Below are 18476 nucleotides of genomic sequence, written 5' to 3'. Positions count from 1 at the left end.
TTTGTCACATTCGGTGGTTCCTTTATTTTTTTCTCACATTTGATGATACTATCCTCATATTGCGCAGTACCAACATCATATGTGATTGTTCTTTTGTCACATTCGATGGTTCCCTTATTTTTTTTCTCACATTTGATGGTACTATCCTCACATTGCGCAGTACCAACATCACATGTGACTGTACTTTTGTCACACTCAATGGTTCCCTTATTTTTTTTCACATTTTATGGTACCATCCTCACATTACGCAATACCAATATCACATGTGACTATACTTTTGTCACATTCGATGATTTCCTTATTTTTTTCTCACACTTTATGGTATCATTCTCACATTGCGCAGTACCAACATCATATGTGACTATACCTTCGTTACATTCGATGGTTCCTTTATTTTTTTTTCTCACATTTTATGGTACCAGCCTCACATTGTGCAGTACTAACATTACATGTGACTATACTTTTGTCACATTCAATGGTTCCCTTATTTTTCTCACATTTTATGGTATCATCCTCACATTAAGTAGTACCAACATCACATATAACTGTACTTTTGTCACATTCAACAATTCTCTTATTCTTTCTCACATTTGATGGTACTACCTTCACATTATGTAGCACCTACGTCACATGTCACTGCACTTCTACCACGTTCCCATAGTCTTATTTTCTCTCAGATTTAATGGTACTATCTTTACATTGAGTAGTACTAGTACCACCGTACTGCACTTTCGTATAATAAAAACTTTTCAGTCTTTGCTATCAGTTTCTGAATCTCTAACTTTCTTCTCCTTTCTCTTGGTTTTTCTATAGTCTATGCTTCTCTTCAGTTTCATCTCTCAAATTCTTCTCGTCCAAACCATCCACAAAAACCTATCTAGAGCGATGATTACTAAACAAAACCCTAAGCAAGACCACAAATTTTTCTTTTCTCGCAAATGATAGTTCTATTGTCACATTAGGCAGTACCAATACCTAACAATTAACTGTACTGTTCTCACATTCGGTGGTACTTTTGTCACATTTGATAGTTCTCTTTTTTTTTCTCACCAATTACCATAATACCAATGAAACCTAAAAAAATGACCAAAATACCCTTAGAACCTAAAAAATGGCAAAATAACCCTAAAACTTAAATACATAAAATAAAATAAAATAAAAACTACTTACCAAAAAAAAACCAAAATATGACTAAAATAACCACGAAAACTAAGAAATGACCAAAACACCCTTAAAACAAACAAAATTGACCAAATAATCTGGAAACTTAGAAAATGACCGAAATTACCATAAAATCTAAAAAATTACTAAAATGACCACGAAACTAAAATATGACCAAACTACCCTTAGAAATATGTATATGACCATAATACCCTTACAAAAGAAAATGACCATAATGGTCCCTATACATAGAGAAATCTAAAAATACCCTTACAAACTTAATAAAGACCAAGATACCCTTAGTTAGGGGTGTGCATGGGTCGGGTTGAGAAGTTTTTTCAACCCAACCCAACCCAACCCACGTGGATCGGGTTGGGTCGGTTGGACCCATGGGTTGGACAATTTTTCTTTTCATTATTATTAAATTAGCATTAGAACAACACCACTATAATTAAAAGCAAATTTATAACCAAATAATCATGAGCATAATGCCAAACAAACACAAACTATATAAGAAAAACTTAAGGTTTGGGTTTTGTACATGCAAGTTAGATTTGAGCTTATATAAAGGAATAAAATAAGTTATCTAGCAGTACATTTACCTGAAAAAGCTTCTAAGTGACAAAGATGCTAGCTTTGACATAACACACGTTAGAGAAGAAGAAAGTGATAGCAAGAACATAAAAAGGACACAAGATGTACGTGGAAAACCCTAGGAAAAGGGACGAAAAACTACGGTTTGAGCAAGAATTGAATGTTCTTGCTCTATTCAAATTTGTATTATGTGGGGAAAAGAGGTCACTCGTGTAAAATAAGGGTGTTCTTCCTTAAAAAGAGATCTTGTTTTCTACCTTCCTATCTTATCAACTTCCTACTCTCTTTTTCAAATATTTACTTGGGTTCTTACCCTAAAATATAGCTGAATGTTCCTCTTATAATTTGAGGAATATGGCTAAGTACAAAGACAAATGTTAAGTCATCATTTCTCTATTTTGGACCTTTCCATAGCTGTGATATGGAAAGCTGACTAGAGGATAGAGATTGTGCCAACGTGGCACTGAGACCTGTGGGTAGGTGACCTTGCCACTGCTTGGAAAACAAGTCCTGGACATTGAGAGGGACATCAGGACTATTGTGAATCATACATGTGTCTCTAAGGTAGTCTAACATGCATTCAACCAATAAGGAGTGTCCCTATAGTTGCTGAACTTAGAAAGTCGCTATCTCCTTTTTTGTGAGTACTTGAGTCCCATATTAGGTGCATATCTTACTTTCTTCCCAAAGTAGTCACGCCTTTGGCATGGACCAAGAATAGGATCTTTTAGCCAATGCTTCCTCTTCATTTGCTCGCAGCCATTCCAAGTGTAGGGTTCAGATCCAATCACATATGCATTCTCCTATGTCTTAGTGGTGTAATGTACATGGTTTATCTAGGAAGAGGGGCAAAATATATATATATATATAATATATTTTTTTAAATTTAAAAATATATTAAATATAGGTGGGTCGGGTCGGGTTAGGTAGGTTTGTAAATCTCATGACCCAAACCTAACCCGACTCGCTATTAAAAAAAAAAAAAAAAAATCATGACCCAACCCAACCCACCATCTCCTAAAAATTGACCTAACCCGATAGGTTGGGTCAAGTCGGGTCGGTTTTGGTGAGTTGGCGAGTTCGCTACCTAAAAAGTGACCAAAATGACTATAATGCCCCTGAAATCTAAGAATGACTCTCTCCCTCATTTCTTGTAAATTCACCTCCTCTGACCAAAAATTCTTTCCTTTCCCTTTTTTCAGTTTTCACCTCTCTCTCTCTCTCTCTCTCTCTCTCTCTCTCTCTCTCTCTATGATTTTTTTTTTCATATTTGACAATGTTTGTTTTGTAGTAAAATATTTAGTCAAAAGTAAAATATATTTAGTAAATCAAATCGATCTAGGCACCACCAACAAGCTCCAAACACTTGATGGCTTGCATTTTTCATGTGATTTATCCTTCCAATCACGTGAAAATATTTTACAGTAAAATTTTTTACATGTAAAATATTTTACATTTGAAAAATAAAATTTTATATTGAAATTCCCGCGGAAAAAAATGGTTGTTTTTCAAAATTTTCGCAAGCAAAGAATCCCACAAACCCACGGAGCTCTAAGAATCCCACAAGGCCACAAGCCCACATTATACAGTTCCAACGTCACATGTGACTGTTATTTTGTCAAATTTGGTGGTTCTTTTTTTTTTTTTTCCCCCTCACATTGAAGGTTCTATTGTCACATTTGGCAGTACCAACATCACATTTGACAGATCTTTTGTCACATTTAGTGGTTCCCTTAATTTTTTTTCTCACATTTAATAGTTCCATTGTCACACTGGGTAGTACCAATATCACATCTATTAGTACTTTTATACTTACTTATTTCTTTATATAGATACTTGAAGCAAAAATTGATTGATAAAGATGGCAATCCCACACTGGAATGGTTTAAAAATACATATAGGGACAATGACAAGTATATGTCATAATTGATGTTTAATGAACATGTAATTTTACTCAACGTACTTTGTATTTTGCGTTAACACATACTAATACATTGTTAATTTGTACTTGTAGATTTATATCCCTATGAATGACAATAATAGTCACTAGTACTTATGTATCATTGACTTTAGTTCAGAAAGATGTATACATATATTGGACTTTTTGCCAAGCACAACTGGGCAAGACATGCGAACAAAAAGTGTTCAAACAGTGGTATTGTTTCTTTCTCTTAGTGCTTAATAATAATTTGATATGTAATTTTGTTAAGTTTTGTACTTAATAATTTCTTTTTGCCAAGCATAACTAGTATGAACATTTGTGATATAAGTTAGCATCAAATCTAGTGCTTTCAAAAGAAAATGAATGTTCCAAAATTATAGAAAATGCTAGAAAAATTCTGCTACATGATTATTTTTGGTTACTAAAATGACAATGATTTAGTGAATTCTTTTTATATTTAATGAATGGGAGATTGAATGTTTATCTTTGGTGATTTAGTGAATTGTCTTTTTCTTTTTCTTTTTTCTTTTGAAAGGGAGACTGATTTTTTTATCATTCAAAAATAAAATTATAATATGTGAAGCATTTAAAAAAAAAATGATAAATTCTAACCGAAATTCCTGCTTTTTTTTTTCTAAGAAAAAAAAAAATTGTTAGTGATGGTGAAAAAAGAGTCAAGAGATTCTTGAGCACATCAAAGCAGTATACTTCTTTATTCTCAATTACTCAGGAAATTTTACTTTCAAGAAGTAGGAAATTTATTTGGCCTGGGGGTCTATGTGCTTTTCACTTATTCAAGGATTCTATGACTTCTAGGTCCCTTGCATCTTTTCTACATGTGTACTTCTGCATTTTGTTTCTTTATTCCCTGAAATTTGATGCTTTACTCATTTGACAGTTGTTTTTTAATTATGGTGAGTAAAATATCATTGACATGTGAACAAAGATATTAAGAATAAACTTTATACATCAAAGAATAATAATTTTTAATCTATTTATTCATATTGATTTTGTTACTTTTGTTATTGCTTGTACAATATTATTGTTTCCTAATATTAGTGTATTCCATAATTAGGATATTGACTCAAAGCATTGGTCTTCTCCTGTATACATTTTTATCACGAACAAGCCATGACAAAATAGTACTACACACGGTGAGTTTCACTGCTCTACTGTGTTAATCATAGTGCACGGGAGTAATCTTCTTTTTTGTATAGATTATACTACTTATATATATATATATATATAATTGTTCAACACAAATGATTAGCCTGGGTAGAGTCTTGTTTTGTGCGAATAAATATTAAATCACAAAGTCATGGTAGGTGTCAATTACTGTGTGGTTCCTGGTTTCATGGACTGTTATGGTGCTGTTTGTTCTTTCACCTTCTCTTTGTTGAGATTTCTCTTACTTTGAAGTCCAACATGCTGATTGCAGGTGGATTATTAGTTTAATACATCAACTGGTACTCTGGAAATCTTGCATGGTAAACAACATTTTATGTCTAATTCTTTGATGCTGTTGCAGTGGTCTCTATATTCGCCAGAAGCAGACCTTCTGAAGGAGGTAAGCTTGTTCAGAAATTTATTTGTTCCATTGCAACTTGTTCTTTTTGACACTGTATGTTTATATTGTATCTAATTCAAATATTTGTTGTGTTAATATGCAAATATTTTACTGTGTTTATTTGGTTAATTAGACAATAGTTTACAAGTCACATTATGAAATTAGACAATAGTTTAGAGGATCAATCTTTACTTCCAGTTTTTTAAACATATATTTGGTTTTGTTTCTTTCTGACTATCTTTGCTTCCCCCCCCACTTGGTTATCATTGCAGATATACTTGACATGTGTACTTATTTCATTTTAATGGTCATTAACCATAGGTACCAACGTGTGGTCTTTTTCTTCTTATCTAATTTGTATAGATTCCTCAATTTGGAAATGAAATTGTCCAGTCATGCTGATTTCTGTTTCTCTAATTTAAATGACTTCAAATTTTTTGATAATTAAGCATTAACTTAAGAAGTTTTGGTTCTTTTTAAATCCTCGTGTAAAATTTTCATCCTTGATTTCTGAGTGATAATGGTCCAAATTACTGGTTTGTGCTCTCTATAGTGTAAGTGAATTGCTTGAAGTTATTCCAAACTTATGCATTATCAGTGACTTATTAATATGTAATGTTTGTTAATAATTGTTGGTGTTACTTGTAACATTATGTTAGCTTTATTGTGTTACCCTTTTTTTATTTTTTATTGATAAGTGTATATTGATTTTTAGGAATAATATATTGGTCCACAAACCACATGGATCATAATACAGAGAACAGTGGGAAGGTTGTGTTCATTGATGTGAATGATGATGCTGGCAAGGATGTTAATAATGTTATAGATAATGAATGTATCATGGGACAACAAGGCAGTGGTGATGCTACACAAAATGTGCAAAAACATTGGAGCACTATTCTTGACAAAGGAATAGATCATTTGACAGATGCAGACATAACTGGTTTGAGATTTAGTTCCCTAGACGATGGCGGACAATTTTATAACACATATGCGAAGTTAGTTGGCTTTAGCATTCGCAAAGATGAGATAAAGCGCAACAAAAATAACATTGTCACGTCTAGGAGATGGGTTTGTGCAAAAGAAGGATTTCGACCAACAAGAAAGGAGGATAACTTAAATTGCAAGCGAGAGGCAAGGCCAATAACTAGAACTGGTTGCAAGGCAGCTTTTCGTATTAGGTTTGATCGAAGGTCAAATGAATGGGTGGTAGTAGAGTTTAAAAAGGTGCATAATCATGACTTAGTTGTTCAATTACAGACTCAATTTCTTCGTTCACACAGGCATATTAAGGATTCTGATAAGGCTTACATTACAGCACTGCATAATGTTGGGATAAAATCAAATCAAATCATGGACAATTTGATCCAACAAGCTGGAGGATATGAGAATGTAGGGTTCATTCCAAAAGACCTCTACAACCATGTAGTGGCAGATCAAAATTCTAATATGCCTGATGGTGATGCAGAATGTGCTTTGGCATATTTACAAGCCAAGGTAGATATGGACTCGTCATTTTTTTACCGGTACACTGTTGATAAAGAAAGCCGTTTGGCCAATATGTTTTGGACAGATTCCCAAAGCCGGTTAGATTACGAATGTTTTGGAGATGTACTGGCATTTGATACAACATACAAGACGAATGTATACAAAAAGCCCCTAGTTATATTGGTAGGAGTCAACCACCACCGACAGACCACAGTTTTTGGTTGTGCAGTATTGGTTGATGAGACCGTTGAAACGTATATTTGGGTGTTGCAAAATCTGCTTCTAGCAATGAACAATAAGACGCCTATTTCGGTTGTGACTGATGGGGACAAAGCAATGAGTGCAGCTATTAAAAGTGTTTTTCCAGAGTCTCGACATCGTTTATGTGTGTGGCATCTTGATAGGAATGCTTTTGCAAATCTACCCAATACGGAAGCATATCAAAGTTTTATCACGTGTATGGTGCGGTATGTTACACCAGATGAATTTGAAGACATGTGGAAGAAAATGGTCGACAAACACAACTTACATAACCATGAATGGTTGCATGAAATGTATGCTAAGAAAAAGAAATGGGCAGAAGCTTACATGAGAGGTCATTTTTTTTCCGGGTGTAGGAGTACACAACGTTGTGAAGCCATGAATGCATTCTTTAATAGATACGTGAATAAAAAGACTAGGCTTTATCAGTTGTTCCAACAAGTTGATAGAGCACTTACACGTATCAGACACAATGAAATGGGAGCAGATTTTAGTTCAAATTATACTGAACCAATTTTGATTACTAAGTTAGTTAAAATTGAGAAGCATGCTGCTAATATATTGACAAGGGAGATGTTCAGTATGGTTCAGGAAGAAATAATGAATGAACAAACATTTATTGTGCTTGATAGCATAGAGAGTGAAGGTTATCGCACCTATACCTTAACTCAATATGAATGTCCTGACTCAAAATGGGAGGTTGTGTATTATCCAAAAGATCAACATATGAAGTGCTCATGTTTGCTATTTGAATCGTATGGATATCCTTGTGCACACTTATTTGCTATTATGAAGGCTGAACATTTGAAACAGATTCCACCATCATGTATAATGAAGAGATTGCTGAAAACTGCAAAGTCTGACCTATCTGACAAACATGAATCCCAAATTTCTCCGGACGTCATAAGTATGGCACGGTTTAGTGCGTTATCTTTTAGTTGTAGTCAGATGTGTTTCTTTGGCTCAAGAACAAAAGAAGGCTTTGAAGAATTGAAGGTTGAAATAGCAAGGTTGAAATGCCGCATGGAAGAACTTTACAATTCAAATATAAATGCAAATGGAGAAGGGATACATGGTAGAGTTGGAATCAAAAGAAATGTTCGTGACCCAGCTATTGTAAAGACTAAAGGTGACCATGGTAGCACAAGTAATAGCAGTGCGAAAGTTAGGCGATGTAGTAACTGTAGAGATGTTGGACACACAAGGCGCACATGTCCATCTATCCATATTCATCAAGGTGAACATGTTTACAGTGACAACTCACATGAATTCATGGAACAACCTGCATCAGATGCACCAGTTGGCTCACCTAATTTACGAACAGATTATGTTGGAGACATTTAATCATAAAGCGCAGATGTCAACATTCCTAATGCTATGCTGAATACACCCCAACATTGTGAGGCAATTCTTTCATCTTAGTATTTCAATTTCAACATTGCTGCCTTGAAAATTAATAAAATTTTTAGTTGATATGTGTTTTTCTCTTTGCAGGGAAGATGCCTCCAGCATGTTAATGGTTGCGGCTAATAGATATCACATTCTTTGTTTTAGTTAGGTGCTAAGTCAAGTGCATATTTGTTTGCACTTTGTGTGTGGGTGGGTGGGGGTTAGGGTAGCCTTTGTTGCTTAGCTAGGATGCTGTGTTATTAAGTGAAGTTACAGGAGATAGTATCAAGATATGAGATTTGCACTCAATGTTGAGATAACTTTTATATTTCCATTAATGAAGTTTGCACCATAAATCATGTTGAATTTGCCATTATAACATTTACGATTTAAATGCTGTAAGTAATTTTAAATTTGCAAAATCTTATGATAAATAGAACCATTGATACACCTTTAAAGCTTCAAATGGCACCTAGTAGCTGTGCTGTTCCTATATCAGAACTTCCCAAGGACACTCCATTTCAGGATTTCGAGCTTAGGTTGTAAATTTGATACTAAATTTCGTTAACAAATCCTGAAAACTTGTTATTTGATAAAACAATTTTCTTTACAGGTCTGGGCAAGGTTGATATGTGTTACTCCATTGCATAGATATTCCTCTTTGGTATGTGTTTCCTAGCATGATACACATTTTATGGCTTCTTTCTGGCCTGCATTTATTGTATTATAATTTTTTGTTTGTATCAAAGGAAAGTTATGTTGTTTTTATATTGAAGTTTGTCTTTTGTGGTAGCTATCACATTGCAGGCACTAAAGGTATATTCTATGCTCGTGAACCTTACTCCAATGTTGATGCTGTGCATGTGACCTGCTCTTGGGAATAGTTATGCACCCTAGCAACCATAAGGAACCCGCATATGAGTAAATAGTTTTCAAATGAGCTTCAACACTGCAACTTTATTCCAAGATCAAACTCTCTTCAAGCCAAGCCCTCCCTCTTGCTTTGGTAAGCACACCTTTTTGGAGTTGCAATTTTGTTTTTATAAACTAACTTGAGCTCAATAAAGTTGTGCCTACATTCTTTCATCGTACAAAAATTATTTATACTTAATTTCAAATTTTTTTTTTACATCTTATAGCTTTTTTAAGGGGTTCAACACTATTTTCAATGTTTCTCAAAAAAAAAAAAAAAAAACTATTTTCATATATAAATAGATAATCTAATACTATAAACCATACTATTATATATTATTATATTGTTATTACTGTTATCTATACAGAACTTTAAATCAACAAAACTAATATATATATATATATTATATAAATAAATAAAATAAAACAAAACTATTTATATGTCAAATTCTGTACAGCTGTGGAGAACTTCATTCCTAGTCTAGAAGTTTACTTTAGTTGGCCAAAAGTTAACTGCACAGCAGTGCTTAGCAATTGGCACACAGACGACTAGATGTACTAGTTTTTTTAGATGCAAATTGTACTCATTAAAATTTTGCATTTTTGTTTTACTAACATTTATTTTTTAATTGGTAGTATAACAGGATTTATTCAAGTAATTCGCCCGTTTCTTCCTTTGTCACAAGTTTTCGAAATTATCAGTAACTTGGTTATGAAATACTTCCCCTGGTTTGTAGACCTTTTTTTTTTTTTTATCAAAATACAAAGCTTCATTGTTCATCTTGAGAGCTTCCCCATTACTCATCTATAGGGAGAGTGGTGCTTTGTGATTTGGATATGCCGAGTCATCCTGCACTTGAATTGCCTGATAGGACAGGCTTTCATTGCCCGAGATGTCCTTTCCTCAGTGGCATAAAGTCCTTGAGAGTTTACACGAAATCCATTTACTCACTAGGTGAGTCTGAATTCCTTTGTTCTTTCTTTGGTCTACTTATTTAAAAAGAAAAAGAAAAAGAAACCACAATCCACAAAACCAACTACAATATATTTATAATGATCTTCTTTTGAACTATGAACTCATATCCTTTTTATTGAACTCAGATATTGCTGTCAAGCAAGAAATGATGCAACCTACTGCTAGCATCAAAGACAGGTATCTTCTTTCCTCCTCATAATCTAGATTTACTAGCATATATTTCTTGTTATTACAGTTTAAAACACATATTGCTGACTACATTTTTATGATTAAAATGTATAATTGTTTTGCTTATTTTTGTTCATAGAGCAGCACATGCCATGATTGTGGATGCAGAAAAGAAAAACTTAATTACCCCTAGGAAGGTTAGCTGAATACTTTAACTTATTGATCTATTTATTTTTTCCTTGTTATCACTTATTTTTTTCTTAAACTGATACTGCAGCTTCAGGTTTGTCTAATTTAGTATAAATGTTATGTTAGACAACTGATAGAGCCCACGTCAGGAATATGGGGATCAGTATGGCATTTATCTCAGCCCTCAAAGGATACAAAACAGTTCTAACCATGCCCTCTTACACAAGCTTGGAGAGGAGGGTAACTATGAGAGCATTTGATGCTGATTTAATTCTCACTGATCCCACCGAGGGGATGGGGGGAACAGTTAAGAAGGCATATGATCTTTTAGAATCTACACCAAATGCTTTCATGCTCCAACAATTTTCAAATCCTGCCAACACCTTGGTAACTAATCCTGCCTTTAATTTTCTCCTGTAACTGAAAAGTCTTTATTGGTATCATGTAGGATAAAATTTTCTATGCTACATAATTATCTTAAATTATATATAGTTTAGAATCAATTCAAATATAGTACATACATTATTCATCCTCTCCTGCTTAGTGGATGGTGGATATGTGATTGACCTCAAAATGGAAAACAGGTGCATTTTGAAACTATAGGTCCTGAGATATGGGAAGATACTTATGGACAAGTTGACATTTTTGTCATGGGAATTGGTAGTGGAGGCACTGTCTTTGGTGTCGGACAGTACCTTAAATCCCTAATGTAAAGATAATGATTCATGCTTTGCCCACATTCACCCTTATAATTCTGTTTCATTCCTTGTTAATATTTTGGTTGTTTTCTTGTAGATATATGGAGTAGAACCTGCAGAAAGTAACGTATTGAATGGTGGTAAACAAGGTAAAATTCATGCTATTTTCTTTCTTATCTAGTTCCTTTTTTTATTTTTTTATAACCTCTGAAGAGAACAAAGTTGGTAAATTTTCAAATTTATCTTTTTTTCGTCCAGCTGATATCTAATAATGGAAGACTATAAAAGAAACGAAGATTCAGACTTTGTAACTTTCAAGTTTATCTATGCCTTTGTAGATAACATTGTCCTGGTAAGAGAAGTTAACACTCTAATATTGTTGAAATTTTGAATCAGGTCCTCATCAGATTACTGGCAATGGGGTTTGGTTCAAACCAAATATTTTGGACATGGATGTAATGGAAAAATTTCTTGAGGTAAGTGTTGTTGATGATGCTGTTAGCAATGACAGAAAGATTTTAAAAAGAATATAGTATTGTTGCTAATAGTTTTGGTTTTCCCTAACTGTCATGTTGAAACGTATCTGGTAGGTTAGTAGCAAAGATGCGGTAAATATGGCCAGGGAATTAGCATTGAAGGAGGGACTTATGGTAATTACTCAAATTACTCTTTCAAGTATATCTATCTCTACACTTTCATGGGTGCTCACAACTTAATTATATCAGCTGATGCTACTGGAGAATGCTCTATCTCTACACTTTCATTGTCTATTATCTTTTTCTTCTTTAATTCACAAGTTTTATACATGAAATGTGAATAAGGTTATATTCTGAAAAAATAATTCTGTTTCCAAAATTCATTTCTCTACACATCACCAGTTTTGGTTGTGAAAAAGCTTCTAATTCAATCAACACAAGCAAATGGTGTTCTTTATTATCAGCATCTCTAGTGTTTATGTTCTTATGTAATGTGTTTGATTCAAGCATTAATGCCCATAAATGGTTGTTGATTGTTTGAATTTCAGACTATTCATCCAAGTTTTAGGGAGCGATACTTGCCATCTGTCCTGTTTCAAGAGCTGAAGAAAGAAGCTGAAAACATGCAACCAGTTTCAAAGGAAGTACCTATAATTATAAATTGCTTGTGTCCTCCATCAAAGGAATACATGAAGTATACATTTTTTAAGAGCTGTAAACATTATCCATATTACTCTTCAAAGTCTTGAGTGCACAAGTTTTTACAGAATTTTTGGAATTTGCCTTCTTTGCGTGTCTTGGCATGACTAATTGCTTTGGTATTGTTCTCATTTCTCACAGCTAGTTCAAACTTCTAACTTAAACAGTTATTCTTTTTGCCATATTCTGATGAATCTGATCTATCCCATAACCATATTGTTCGTGGTCCGTTTTGAAAAGAATGTCAATCAGTTAATGGTTCCAAATTTCCTGCAAAAGAAAACCAAATAAAAATCAGCTTAAGGTACATAGAATGAATACACATCATCAAGTGAATAAGAAAACCAACAATGGCAATTTCTGGCTGCTCACTGAAAGCTATAGGTGAGACTCATTTTTAACTTGATCGTAAAATTAACTGTAAACTACAATTCTTTTATTTGTAACCAGATTCAGCCAAGTAATTCCAAGCTGAATTATGACCTATTACAGATCAATGAACCAGGATTTAATGATAGTTTTCCCCATTCCAAAAAGACTTTAAAACATCCATTTCTTAATTTTGGAATGATCGTTAGTGTGCAGCATTCTTGATGCCATTACATCTATTACACGTAAAATATCATATGGATTGGAAAAGAATCTCATAACAATCAAATCATTGTCAACTGCAAAAATTATGAAGAAACCGTGCCACGAATACTTTGTAGTTCAGTTCCATGTTTATCTTTGTCACTAAGAGGGAGATTATAAAATTCTGCTAAATAAGTCAAAGCCTCTAAGTTATTGTCGCAAACCGTCCACAGTGATGCAACCTCTCCTTTGGAAACTGTACCCCAACCCTCACAATCATCAAGAAAGTCTAATAACTTTGAGTAGAATGAGTCATAGTTCATTAAAGGGAAGGGTACAGGAAGCTTTGATCCTATCCGTTCTAGTTGAATTAATGCTAATATCTCAAACACCTCATCTAGTGTACCAATACCACCAGGAAGAGCAACAACGGCAGTTCTATTAGAACTACTGCTCCTAACTATAGCATCCACCAACCCATGCTTCCTTGCAGAAAAAAACCTGAATTATTAAAAAGCAGTTAATGCAACTGAGAAGCATCAAAATCCAATGATAAGGTAGCAACAATAGTATATTACCTGCAAGTAAGGTAAGTTTCTGGAGGTAGATATGGATGAAGATTTGAGGCTGTCCATTCACCAGCTTCTTGACCTATCTTAAATCCACCCACTGGTTTTCCTGCTTGTAAAGCACCTTTAGTAGCAGCATCCATTAACGCAGGGCCAATCCCACTCCATGAAGTGCAGTCCAAAAGATTTGCAATCTGCCCGATGGAGGATGGAAGATCATAAGGAAAAGTTAACCTCAATTAATAGGAAAAATATGTAAGAGAAAGGCAATTTGTGATTTTGTGCTTCCATGTATCACCATTCTTGATGCATGTGAATACGTGATTTGGATACCAAAATTTACATGCATGTATGCCCAGAAAAGCAGGCAGGAATCAATGTATAAAGTCACTTGCCTCTCTACCCAACTCTTGTGTTTGCAGGTAATGAGAAGGAGCAGGTCCCATCCTCGAAGAACCCAAATACACGACTCCCCTCCCAAGTCTGTGTATGAGTTCATAGCATTGCTGTATCTCTTTTCTGACCTTTCAAACAATACAGCCAAATTAGGTACTAAACCTTTTCAAACATTCATTAAAATTGCAAGACATTTGATACATTCTCAATATTCACAAAATTTCTTAAAGCATGATACTCTTGGAACAACCAATAAGAAATTCTAAATCCTGTTAAGATCCTTAAATTTCATAGTCCAGTTTCAATTCTCTACCCCCACCCGCAAAAATGATATTAAGATTAAAATTGGTCATGTTGTCAAGAGAGTAACAGGTATCAGATTTCCCACCAAGATCCAAACACTAATCTGCAGAAAATACAACCATAGCTATTACACTTATTACTCAAGACACAATCTTTAATAAAATATACTTGAAGATGAAGTGCAACTCCAGCACTTATTATTCAAGACACAATCTTCAATATAATATATATTTTGCTTCTAAGCCAAAAGAGATTGCCAAAATAGTCAAGAGTACTTGCTTTACCACATTAAAACTGAAAACTATAATTTATCACATTGTACTCATTATTCTACAAGGAAGACACATATTTGCTAGTCTGGTAAAAAGGCCACAAACCTTCTCAAGTACCTCTTAAAAACACTTAAATAGCCAAAACTCAAGATGGGTCTAAAAAGAAACTCAAAAACATCAATTACTATGATATGACCTTTACACAAACCAAAAATCTGTTCAATGCTTCAGATGAAGAGAGTGGGGAGAGATGAAGAGAGTCAGAAGCTCTTTAAACCAAGCAGCTGAAATCAAAACAGTTTGTGCACACAACACAAATGTATGTGCAAAAAATAAAAATTCAGCCTCACATTCATTAGAAAAATAAAAAGCAATTTACTAAATTGCTGTATGAAAGATAAAAATTCAATCTCCCATTCATTAAAAAAAAAATTCAAACACTAAATCACTAACTCATAAACAGTATCCTATTCATTCTTTTATACTAATCTTTGAGTGATCGAAAATATTCCTGTAGTGGAATGTTTCTAGCAATTTCAACAATTCTCGAACGTTGATCATTATCCTTTGAAAGCACTAGACTTGCTGCCAACTTGTAATGTAAACGTTCCGACCAGCTCTCCTACAAATAATTAGACATGTAATTAACAAGTAGTTTAAACAAATGATGATGAAAATTTGTATTTAATTCAAAGAAATTTTTTACCAAAAGGGGTAAATGCCTCCAGGAAGTATTTGTAAACATGTGTTTTATAACATACATCCCGCAATCATACCTGAAAAATGAAAATTGTTAAAATTCTGCAATTAGAAGAATGCATAGAATAGTTATCCATATGTACTAGTACAATTTGGTACCTACCCATTATTTTGTTGAGGATTTGAGACTGGTGATTTCAATTTAAATCTGGTAATACTATCAATATACTTGTCTTTCTCCAAATAACTCAACAACTTATCAAGGCCTGTAACCTATCGCAAAGTTGGATTTTAACATCAGTTATTTTTAGTACAATACCTAACAAAATTACATTAAAAACAATCATTATTGAGTAGAAAGAGTAAGAAACAATACCACAGTTTTAACATTTTTTGTTCGAATGACTTCACTAGTTGCGCTTTGCAAAGAGTCCAGTATATATGTAATTCTTTTTACAAAATCAATGACACATAAGTACCAATGACTATTATCGTCATTCATAGGGATAAAAATCTACAGGTACAAATGAACAATGTATTAGCATGTGTCAATGTAGTATACATGTGTGTGCGCGCACTAAGTAAAATTACCTGTTCACACTTCATCAAATTTGACATATACTTGTTATTGTCCCTATATGTCCTTTTAAACCATTCTAGTGTGGGATTGCCATCTTCTTCGAGCATTTTTTGCTACAAAAATATAAAAAAATTTCAAAAAAGTAAGGTATTAATTAAACACTACAAGCACAATCCAAAACATTTATTCAAGATAGACAACTTGTGTATTAATTAAACACTATAAGCACACAAACCAAAATATTACGAAAACTTACAGCAAAATGCGTTGGCAAATACCACACAAACATGTCTTTATATCTGTTCTCTTCCATCCTCATCTTGCAAACGAACAAATTAATAATCTAAAATACAACATAATTGTTATAATTATTGTATAAATAAACAGCACAAATATTTATTAGTGTATTTAAATTTCATACACTAACCTGACTGCTTATCCATTGGTTAGGGAGCAAGGTATTGAAAGCTGCACGATCACCATACTCATATTTCATGGAAACAAGAACTTCACTAAACATTATTCATTGACAAATTCTTATGTTAGAGCTTATTCAATAAATTTATTATTTTTAATACCAACTTCAAAAAGGACAAACCTCTTTTCAAAATTTTTATTAAAAATGTAGTTACATATGATCTTCTCCATTTCAGTGAATGGTTCGAACTCATTCATATCCTCGTCATCACCCAGTCTAGATTCCTAAAAGAATATAGTATAATCAAATTAGCATATAAAAATATGTTGTATTCACACCCTTATATATCAATGTATACATTCATGAACTTACCTGCAATGAATCTTTGATTTCTTTCCTCTTTTTGACTTTTGGAACTTCAGCTTGTGATGTGACAATTGGGCTACGTTTTTGTGATCTGGTGACTTTAGGCTTGCTAGAAGGTGTAACACATGATGCTTTAAGTTGAACATTATGAGGAAAAGTTAATTGCAACATATCCACATCCTGTGCAATAAAAAAGAAAAAAAAAAAAAAAACTCATGTTGCTACTAAGTTTTTTGACACCATTAATACTAATACTCTAACACTTTTCCACAAATTTTAGGTGAATGATTGTTTTTTTTTTTTACTTTTTGCATTTTGAGTTTTGCTAGAAATAAAGTAGAAAAAACTAAAAATAAGTTGATAGTTTTCTTATTAAAAATAAATACTATAAAAAATAGGGTGTGGCCTACGAGAAACTAATGCTCTGTTTGTTTCGATATAAAATATTTTCACATTTTACAGTATTTTGCAATAAAATATTTGGTCAAAAGTAAAATACTTTCTGTCAACTAGATTAATCTTGGCAAATTTGTGTAATAATATTTTACAGTTGAAATTTCGGTAAAATATTTTACATTTACTCTCTCTTTCTCTCTTGCCTCGATACCTTTCACGCTCTCTCCCTCTCACGCTCTCTCTCCCTCTCAGTGTTCTCTTTATTACCCAACCACTTTCGATCCCTCTCTCCCGCCACTAGCAAGCTCTAATCAGCCCCACCAGCAAGCTCCAACCTCTACCGGTGCTGTCTATCACCAATTCCTCATCATCTCACACTCAGTTGCTTCTCCCCCTCCCCAACTCCTCATTAGCCATGGTACCCTCCCTTTCCCTAACTTGTCATAAAAAATTACCACCACGGTTGACCTTGCGTCATCGCTAAGTCCTCTTGTCACCACCATTGTGGTGGTGGCTTCCTTCACCACCATGGCCAAGCTCCTTCAAATTCCATACGTCACCACTTGCCATCGCCACAAAAGGCGGTGGGCTCCTCTCATCTCACCCTTTTTCGTGCTCACTCCTTCTAGAGGTTCTCAAGTTTCGATCTGAGTGTTTGGCTTAATAGATTTTTGGGTTTTCAATATGGGTTTGTGAGGTTTTTTGGCTTTCTTTTGGGTGGTTTGGTCAAATTTGTGATTTAATGCTCATATGTTGTGGATTGTTGGTGGTTTATGCTCAGATTTGTGGTATAATGGTCACATTTTTAGGTGATGGCTATCTTTTTCTCTCTTCCAAATTTGGTTTTTGGAGTGGTTGGTGGTGGTTTTTGCTCATTTTGGGGGTGGCTAGTGGTGGCTTGCATTTTCATGCGTTTTGTCCTTACAAACACTTAAAAATGTCTTCAGTATAAAAATTTTCACAGTAAAATATTTTATATCGAAATAAACATAGCGTGATTGTATTATACATTTTGAGAAAAACCATAGAGCAAGGTGAAGTTCTTGCGTACTCTAGGATGCGCCCTCCTCTCCCTCCTCTCACATGAGGAATGAGGAGTGGGCCCCACATAGGGGCAGAACCATGTAGTGCATTCGAGGCCCCCACACACCCCCGCCCCCCCCCCCCCCCCCAAACCCCTAATTTTTTTTAAACGCTCTAGTTATAGGTAAAATAGAACCCACTCAATTTTAAAAGAAATTGGACTCCTCCAAGAGCAAAACTTTGCCCCCTACACCTCCAACATGTCTACCAAATTTAGCTCTCCAAATCCCAACTTTACTCTTTTGTCTTTTTCCATTTCTTAACATTTCATATATTTTTTTTCCAAAAACACCAAAGAGGT

General features: G+C 34.0%; 4 protein-coding genes across 8 annotated transcripts; 2 read left to right on the top strand and 2 right to left on the bottom strand.

Annotated features, from left to right (window-relative positions):
• Nucleotides 1-6005: 6005 nt before the first annotated feature.
• On the top strand, nt 6006-8357 carry LOC112022628 (protein FAR1-RELATED SEQUENCE 5). Its single transcript, XM_024055247.2, has one exon. It carries the CDS (start codon nt 6006-6008, stop codon nt 8355-8357), a length of 2352 nt encoding a protein of 783 aa, XP_023911015.2.
• A 1506-nt stretch (nt 8358-9863) lies between these two features.
• On the top strand, nt 9864-12599 carry LOC112022627 (bifunctional L-3-cyanoalanine synthase/cysteine synthase 1, mitochondrial). Its single transcript, XM_065780081.1, has 8 exons — nt 9864-10269; nt 10416-10467; nt 10598-10655; nt 10774-11034; nt 11443-11494; nt 11742-11821; nt 11936-11995; nt 12370-12599. Exons 1-8 carry the CDS (start codon nt 10152-10154, stop codon nt 12568-12570), a joined length of 882 nt encoding a protein of 293 aa, XP_065636153.1. The 5' UTR covers nt 9864-10151; the 3' UTR covers nt 12571-12599.
• LOC136070297 (uncharacterized) lies at nt 12455-14166 on the bottom strand. The gene is made up of 4 exons (XM_065780082.1): nt 14058-14166; nt 13672-13856; nt 13224-13594; nt 12455-12790 (listed from the first exon to the last, which is right to left on the bottom strand). Exons 1-4 carry the CDS (start codon nt 14106-14108, stop codon nt 12765-12767), a joined length of 633 nt encoding a protein of 210 aa, XP_065636154.1. The 5' UTR covers nt 14109-14166; the 3' UTR covers nt 12455-12764.
• LOC136061314 (putative ubiquitin-like-specific protease 1B) lies at nt 14082-16898 on the bottom strand. Of its 5 annotated transcripts, XR_010631576.1 has the most exons (11): nt 16703-16898; nt 16511-16614; nt 16340-16424; nt 16169-16255; nt 15924-16025; nt 15709-15846; nt 15496-15605; nt 15340-15409; nt 15087-15255; nt 14830-14917; nt 14156-14181 (listed from the first exon to the last, which is right to left on the bottom strand). XR_010631576.1 is itself a non-coding variant. In XM_065780079.1 (10 exons), exons 1-9 carry the CDS (start codon nt 16865-16867, stop codon nt 15118-15120), a joined length of 999 nt encoding a protein of 332 aa, XP_065636151.1. In that variant the 5' UTR covers nt 16868-16898; the 3' UTR covers nt 14082-14181; nt 15087-15117. The 5 variants fall into 5 exon arrangements, 4 of the variants coding, with proteins under 4 accessions (XP_065636151.1, XP_065636150.1, XP_065636149.1 ...); XM_065780079.1 differs by lacking the exon at nt 14830-14917 and having other exon boundaries at nt 14082-14181; XM_065780078.1 differs by lacking the exon at nt 14156-14181 and having other exon boundaries at nt 14791-14917.
• Nucleotides 16899-18476: the final 1578 nt, after the last annotated feature.

This window comes from Quercus suber, unplaced genomic scaffold (assembly GCF_002906115.3).
Source record: "Quercus suber isolate HL8 unplaced genomic scaffold, Cork oak 2.0 scaffold_224, whole genome shotgun sequence".
Lineage (NCBI taxonomy): Eukaryota > Viridiplantae > Streptophyta > Magnoliopsida > Fagales > Fagaceae > Quercus > Quercus suber.
The sequence above is the reverse complement of the archived record's forward strand: the minus strand, read 5'-3'. Positions and strand labels throughout refer to the sequence as shown.

Bases quoted from the DNA above. Each gene is read 5' to 3' on its own strand.
- LOC112022628 (XM_024055247.2), top strand. From the start codon at position 6,006: ATGGATCATAATACAGAGAACAGTGGGAAGGTTGTGTTCATTGATGTG.
- LOC112022627 (XM_065780081.1), top strand. From the start codon at position 10,152: ATGCCGAGTCATCCTGCACTTGAATTGCCTGATAGGACAGGCTTTCAT. The intron at 11,495-11,741 runs GTAAAATTCATG...ATTTTGAATCAG, and splicing joins ATTGAATGGTGGTAAACAAG to GTCCTCATCAGATTACTGGC. The intron at 11,996-12,369 runs GTAATTACTCAA...TTTGAATTTCAG, and splicing joins CATTGAAGGAGGGACTTATG to ACTATTCATCCAAGTTTTAG.
- LOC136070297 (XM_065780082.1), bottom strand. From the start codon at position 14,108: ATGGGACCTGCTCCTTCTCATTACCTGCAAACACAAGAGTTGGGTAGA. The intron at 13,857-14,057 runs GCAAGTGACTTT...TCCATCGGGCAG, and splicing joins CACAAGAGTTGGGTAGAGAG to ATTGCAAATCTTTTGGACTG. The intron at 12,791-13,223 runs GTATTCGTGGCA...TTTCTTTTGCAG, and splicing joins ACATGGAACTGAACTACAAA to GAAATTTGGAACCATTAACT.
- LOC136061314 (XM_065780079.1), bottom strand. From the start codon at position 16,867: ATGTTGCAATTAACTTTTCCTCATAATGTTCAACTTAAAGCATCATGT. The intron at 16,026-16,168 runs GTAAGTTTTCGT...ATATTTTTGTAG, and splicing joins ATTTGCCAACGCATTTTGCT to CAAAAAATGCTCGAAGAAGA. The intron at 15,606-15,708 runs GTATTGTTTCTT...ACTTTGCGATAG, and splicing joins CAAAAAATGTTAAAACTGTG to GTTACAGGCCTTGATAAGTT.